Raw genomic sequence first — 7,493 nt, forward strand, 5'->3', positions numbered from 1 at the left:
GTTAGCGATTTTTCCGGGAACCTCCCACTTATTTTGTCAGCGGCTGTCTGACCTCGTACGTCTGACGTAAGCACGTACCTCAAAACTTAATGTTTTTATACGTCTTTGACGCCGCCATATTGGAGCGGGAATAGGTCACAACTGTCGTACGATTAAACGGGAGAAACAAAACTTTTAGTACAGTAATTTGGAGATAAATTAACATTATTACTATATTAAAATATATTTTAGGATTTATATAGTGAAGTCAAAATAAAAACACAGTTTTGCATTTTTATAAAACAAAAATAATAATTGGATGGACTTATGGCCAGATAACTTGTTTGCTAACTGAAATGAGCTGTATTGTAATGTCATCTAATGAATGACATTTAGCTTATCTCTCCTTGAAGGCTTACCAGAGAAACTAAGTCCCTAAGGAGAAGCTCAAAAATGCTCAAGACAGTACAAGAACAGAGATAAAGCATCAGTCATCTATTTCTCATCTCTAGGTGTGTGTCCAATATACTTTTGTTCTGTGATATCATCAATGTCTTCACCAATCAGCTGTAAACCTGCTCCATAGAAAAACACAACTCTACTGTGACTATTCAAGTCTGTCAAATTTGTTTTAACTCTGCATATATTTGTATATACATTATTTTTAGGTTTAGTAAAATGATCTCTTCCATAACTTAATTTAAATAATGTTTGTAGTAATTTGGGCATTTTGTTGGGATTATGCCCAAATTATCACTTACACCTTATATTACAATATTAATGCTAAAAGAAAATCAAAGTGACTGTTAAACCTCACATTTCTTTTGACCTTAGTTCTTCATGCTCTTCATTTTAATGCTGTTGTTTTAATTTTTTAAGGTATATTCTTAGTGCTTTTTATTTCTCAGTGTTACCCTTAGTGTTAAGCACTTTGATAACAGTCTATCTGTTTTAAATTGTGCTCTATAAATAAATATGACTTGACTTCTGCAGTTCATACAACGAGGTGTAGGCGTTTTCTTCTTACCTTGGATAGTTGCATGGTTGTGTTGCGGTTTTGTATGGTGGCTGCGTTAACACCACTTGTTTTCACTATTATTATTATTATTATTATTATTATTATTATTATTATTGTAAGTAATGCTGGTTTCAATACTTTCATTTTGACAATTGCCTTTCCACCTTTTACAGATTGACGTCTTTGCAGCTGCACACAGGCCCAACTTAAAAATATATTACATAGATAGAAATACATTATAATTTTTAAAAATGTACTACATTATATGTATTGTTTTTCTCTCCTTCCACCCCAGTTTTCTCTCTTTGTTTTTTTATGTGTTTGTATTTACAATGCAACATAATGATTGTCACCTTATGCAACAAAGAACAAAAGGCTGTCGGATTTGGATTCCTCAAATAATGGAGTTCAATCCATGCACTAAATATGAAACATGTTCATACTATGATACGGCTTCATCTACATAATAAACCCCTAATTACAAAACAATTTATTTATTTAAACCTCAAACCACTTTTTGTCTTGTTAAAACTGCTGTTCTCTTGAATGGTTTTACTGACTGACTGCATATTTATCCCACCATGAACCGAACACTTTTATCTTTTTGTATGTTCTTCTCTCATATACAGATTATCGGTATTCAAAAAGTTACTTTTTTTTTTTTTAATGGAAAGTTGCACCTAGATTAAAACATACCAGTGATGATCATTCAGTTTTTCAATTCGGTTATTTCAGATGAGTTTTATTAGACGTGTAAAATTGCATTTTTCTCGTCAGTGTGATAAAATGCATTTTTGCTGTAATGCATTTTGTGACCACACGGGGGCGCTATATACCTTTACTCACAGCTTGTCAAGAAAAACCCTCAATAATTTGGAAAAGAGCAGTAAAATGTCAACATTCATCCTTATTCTGATGTTTTTTTTAAGTAACTTACAACAAAACAACATAATTATTGACATTTAAATACTTCTGTATTGATTTTATGAGAAAGTTTAGTTTATAGCTGGAGTTCACAAGTTGTGATTGATGTGGATTGATGCAAATTTTCTCTAAAACTGGATTTTTCGTTTTTCTTTCGGCTGCTCCCTTCTTCAGGGGTTGCCCCAGAGAACTACACAAAAATCTGGCAATTATTTTGTTAATTAATTTATGTCCTTCCTGACACAACCACAGACCGCCGAGATACCACAGCCCTTTGTGTGGAGCGGGGAGCTGCCATCTAGAGCATCCAGGGAGCAGATGGTGGGGGTTAAGGGCCTTGCTCAAGGGCCCAGAGTGGGGCAAATGAGGGTGGAGGCAGGTGTGGGTGCTTCACCTATCCCACCCACAGTTTGATGTTACTGGTACAGAGTTGAACCGGCAATCTTTCGATCACAGGCCCACCTCTAACCTCAGCGCCACCACTCCCCTTTCTCTGAAACTGGATAAACCATGATAAAAAATAAAAGTTGAACATCATTTTTTATTCTCAAAAGGTACATTAATGAATTGCAGCAGCTGGTAGATATTCATTGCTGAAGAACAAGACACTGCTGTTCTTCCACAGTCAAGAACTTGTCATGAACAGCAAAACTACAAAATAATGTTTTCATTTCTGGAGTTCAAGGACTCTGTTGTCTGCACCGTTAGAGTCAGTGTGGTCTTTTCTCTCGTGATGGAGCGAGCAGTCTCTGTCTGATTGCTGTCCTGGCAGAGAGCACACATGCTCCTGTGAATGACGGGCAGGACTGGATCCTACTGGGTCATTTTGTCTCACAGAACTCTGTTGTCTCTTGTTATGGACCGTGGACATTGACGTTGAGTTTCCTGTGGGTGTCAGCGAGCTGAAGGCTGTGTGATACTGGGGCTGGCTTGCAGGAGTGTTGGGGGAATGAATTGGTGTCTGGGGACTGGTTAGATTTTGTGCAACATCAGTGTGGGTTTGAATACTGATTGACGGATGCGCCAGACCATGGTTTACTGGAAAGCTACTGAAGGCTGAGCTAATGCCCAGGAGGGACGGACCTCCCTGGCTCTGAGTCATGCAAGGGGAGCTTGGAGTTGCTCTCTGTGTATGACAGGGACTGTACTGGTTCTGTAGCCTGTTGGTTGTATTTCCTTCTCTCTCAGAGCAGCAGAGATGCAACCACGCAGAGCTTGATGAATGCAAAAAGACAGGACCTCTGCTGTGTGAGGACATCCCGCTGCAGCTGCATGCCGGGTGGCTAATTGTCTCACGATTCAGGTGCAGTTCGTTTGACGTGTCTGATACAACATGAGGTTGACAGTTTCTGCAAGCTGTCGCGCTGGAAGAGATACGGTGCAGCGTGGTCATATCAGTCTGCAGGCAATGTATCATGTTGTGGACCTCCTTGGCCATGTTGGACACTTCCTCGTTTAAGCTGTTCACCTGAGAGGAATAAAGAAAAGCTTAAAGTCCTTTTTACAGACAGAAAAATCACAGGTTGATCATCATTATGTTTATCTACTGAAAAAAAAATCTATTTCTTAGAATGGGTCAGAAGCAGACCCACTTTGAGGTTTTATTTCCAATTCATTTAGTTTGCATATCAAATTATGTAAATTAATCCTGAGTTTAGGGCCCCAGATTTGCATTCACTGGTTCTGTAACTGCAGCCCTGAAGGATTTATTTGTTAATCAAGAAGTCTGAAGAGCCGAGTGTTCTGCTGCTGTAACTCAGGGGTGAAGCTGAGACACGAACATTTTAACGGCTGCAACAAATACTGCAACACCTACAGGAGCTAGCTGTTAAATCTAAAATGAACCCTCTTTACAAACAAGACACATATAGGAGTCACATTGAAACTTATTCAGGTTTTAATTCATGCAGACACAACTTTGTGTCCAACCCTAACCACCACGCCCACCAAGCTGTGTCTGTGTTCTTAAAGAGAGATTAATTCAAACATAGACACGCTTTCTACTTGGTGATTTTAAAATCTACTTTAATGTACTGTATTTTTCGCTGTATAAGTCATGTTTTTTTTGTTTAATTTGCATGCCCTGCAACTTATACACCGAAGCAACGTATTTATGGATTTTTTTCCCATATTTATAAAAACCAATGTTTGGCTGAGATGTGACCGTTTTCATTCATTCTGACTGAAAATATTGAACACTACCATTTTCAGCCACTAGATGGCACTTGAGTGTATAGCATGCCGTTGTGTCATGTAATAGGTAAAAGTGGCTATTAATGACACAATCAGCTTTTCATAGCCTGCTACCATTGTCTGCCTGGAGCAACCGAATCAGCTTCATTTCACTGCACAGCTCCGGCGAAATGCAGCTAGTTTGACCATTGAAGTGCATTTATTAAGTAAAAGTTCAACTGAGACACACCTTTGCTATAATGTCGAGCACACAAATAATTATTTTAGGTGCTTATCTTCTTAAATTTCGAAGAAATACACAGCAAGTCCTCTCGTCCACATGCCTACTTCCACGTATCGGCTTTTGAAATGCAGCTGATTTGACCGTCAAAGTGCATTTATTAAAGAAAAGTTGGACTGAGACACACCTTTGCTATAATTTCAAGCAAACAAATAATTGTTTTTGAGTGTTAATCTTGTTAAATTCTTGTTAAAGTCCTCTTGTGCACTCTCCCACGGCCGCCATTTAGCAGCCAATCAATTTTTGGCACAACACCGGCCCACATTTCCAGGTTGTCAGCGGAGACGCATAATAGATGCGACGTATACAGCAAAGAAAGATATTTATGGATTTTTCCACTTTATTAGTCATATTTGGACCAATGCGACTTATAGGGAGGTGCAACTGGTACGACGGAAAATACGGTACACCAATTCAATAAAATGGACCAAAAAATCCTAAAGCAAGAGTAAATGGGTGTTGTAATAAAGTTAGGAACTATTTATACCGACGACAGTCTGCAATAGTTCTTCAACACTTCCACTCTTCAACAATAATGAATATACCAAAAGAAAAATAAATACTAGTAAATAAATGCTCATAAATACAATTTTCATTTTCACTGGGGTATTTTTATCAGGCCAGTCCTAGCAGACAACTTATGAAGCTCTTGATAAAAAAATGAGTAAAACATGTTCTATTGAATTCTGTTCAGGTTGCAATTGCTCTGGATGCTACAACAAAAATAATGACACATTGAAAATATGTATAATTTTTTTTAAATAATTTTACAGTTTTTACTGAATCATACCTCTTTGTTGAGCTTGCTGATGTTCTGTCTCACTTCTTCTGTCTCAAGGAGCAGGTTAGCACTCACCTGTAACTGGTCTACAGAAGCATAAAAAAGGTTAATCTGAATATTTGCTTCTTACAATACACTATACTGTAAATAGGCCTGTCACGATAACAAATTTTTTGGGCTATTAATTGTCTCAGAAATTATTGCGATAAACAATAATATTGTTTGAAACTTGACAATAATTGGTTATTATTGTCAAATTTAAGAGGAAATGTTGGTAATTTGTTTGTGTGTAGTACATTTTTTGACCACTGGATGGCAGTATAAGACTGTTTGAACTGAAGGATGGATAGTGAGGGAGCGAGCAGCGTGTCTCTTTAAGAAAATGGGAGGGAGGCTTGTTGACGTGACATGGGCTGTCTCTCCTCTTGTTTTTGGTTCTCAAAAATGGCGGACGCTCGGTGTGGTTTGAGCTCTTTAGCATTTTTCACACAAAGCTTTTAATTAAAAAAAAAATCAGCAAACAAGTTCTCAGCTTCTTTTTGCAGAGAAAAACAACTTTTTAGATGAAGGCATGAGTTTCAACGAATTTTGGAGCTTCAACAAGACGGAGGTTTTTTTTCCCCGAAGTCGGCCTGTTAGCTTAGCTCGTAGCTTAGTTACTTTTAACGATCCAAAAACACGATTTTGGACGGTTAAAGCCGATTTTAAAGAGAAAAGAGAAAGGGAGGGGTCAGTGAAGAGCACCAGAGTTGAGTCTTTTGTCCTCCAGTGTCTTCAGTAGAAAGAGAGAGACGAAGCAATGATAAAGCTGATAAATGAAAATGAGGTCGATAATTTTCATTTATTATGCGATTAATTTATTGTTTATCGCGACAGGCCTAGCTGCATATGACATTTAATTCTGCGTAAAGATTTAAAAACAAAACCAGTTTAATCTAATGATTTATTGTGCTTGCTAGATAAACATTAATTTCACAAAAACTGTTTCAAACATTTTTTTAAATGTATTTTCTATTTACATTTTGTCCATTCTTCATCAGTTTACCTTGCATCTTTGGCTCCTCCTGCTCTACATTGTACTGAAATGTGTGACCATTGTCCTCGATGCCGTCTACGACCCTGACAATCAGACAAACGGACGTTAATTCATTTTGAAAAAGTAAATATCACATAGAAGCTTTTGTGTGAACAGATTACCTGGGACTCAGGTTTATTGGACTAACACAAGAATAGGATGGGAGGAGTAATTTGGAAGGTCGATGATGCAGGTTTGAGTTATCTTTGAGACCGAGCAGAGGAGAAGGACAGAGTTCATCGTTCTTTAAAGGCCGAGGAGAGGGGCTGCGACCTCGGCATCTCAGAGCAGGTGATCGACAGAGGGGGAGCGTTTCAGCGTGTTGGAGCTCCTCCCCTAAAGTGCTGAGGCGACACTGATGGATCGGGCTTCCTAAACCTTGAAGCAGAGGTAATCTCCTCTGCCAGGAGTAGCTCATCGTGTTCGCTGCATCAGCCTCAGTGACATGGGGGGGCTTATGGTCCCCAGAAATATGACCCTGGAAAAAGACAGATGGAAAACTCTGTGAAACTAATTTCTTCCTTTGTGTACAATACTTTATCACATTATGTTAGGAACTATGAGACAACGCTTCTAGTTGTGCAAAAGCAGACTAATACATCACTAGAGAAATAAAGTGTGAATGCTGTGTACTGAATGACTGCTAAAATATGGTACATGAAAATAAAAATAAAACTGGAAGTGAGTAGTTAAAGCTGAAAGAAGCAGAACACTAACCCCAATGCTAACTAAAGGTTAAAACACGTTGGACAACTAAAAGTAGCAATGCAGCAAATATACCGTATTTTTCGGACCATAAGGCACACCGGATTAAAAGACGCATTAAGCGAAACTAGTTCATTTTGACAGATTTTTGAGTGATGCATAAAATCATTTCAAGGTCAGAAAGCACAACCAGAATTAATACATAAGGCTCACTGCTGATTTATGAGAAAATTAAAGGATTTTAAGTGCGTCTTATACTTCTAAAAATATGGTGGTTAAAAGTAGTAAAAGTCTAGCTAAAGCAACAATATTGACAGGTTTTGAGTTGGTTAATCAGCCTTTAATTGTTCTGGGCTGTGGCTTTTTCAGCCAATCCTACTTAAGAGGCTGGTTTCAGGGAGAATTTGTCCCCTTCCCTTCCCTCTCTTGGCTCTCTTTAGTCTCTCTCTCTCTCTTTAGTCTCTCTCTCTTTAGTCTCTCTCTTTAGTTCCTCTCTCTCTTTAGTTTCTCTCTCGCTCTCTCTCTTTAGTCTCTCTCT

General features: G+C 38.2%; 1 protein-coding gene across 1 annotated transcript in view; it reads right to left on the reverse strand.

Annotated features, from left to right (window-relative positions):
- Positions 1 to 2,588: 2,588 nt before the first annotated feature.
- The window catches only part of kcnh4a (potassium voltage-gated channel, subfamily H (eag-related), member 4a), a 30,042-nt gene continuing 25,137 nt past the window's right edge, over positions 2,589 to 7,493 (reverse strand). Inside the window, exons 13-16 of the mRNA XM_037688619.1 lie at positions 6,373 to 6,728; positions 6,221 to 6,294; positions 5,185 to 5,261; positions 2,589 to 3,389 (exon numbers count right to left, since the gene is read on the reverse strand). Coding sequence (XP_037544547.1) covers positions 2,589 to 3,389; positions 5,185 to 5,261; positions 6,221 to 6,294; positions 6,373 to 6,728 — 1,308 coding nt within the window. The remainder of the gene's footprint in view (positions 3,390 to 5,184; positions 5,262 to 6,220; positions 6,295 to 6,372; positions 6,729 to 7,493) is intronic.

This window comes from Nematolebias whitei, chromosome 15 (assembly GCF_014905685.2).
Source record: "Nematolebias whitei isolate Nwh7 chromosome 15, NemWhi1, whole genome shotgun sequence".
NCBI classification, from domain to species: Eukaryota; Metazoa; Chordata; class Actinopteri; order Cyprinodontiformes; family Rivulidae; genus Nematolebias; species Nematolebias whitei.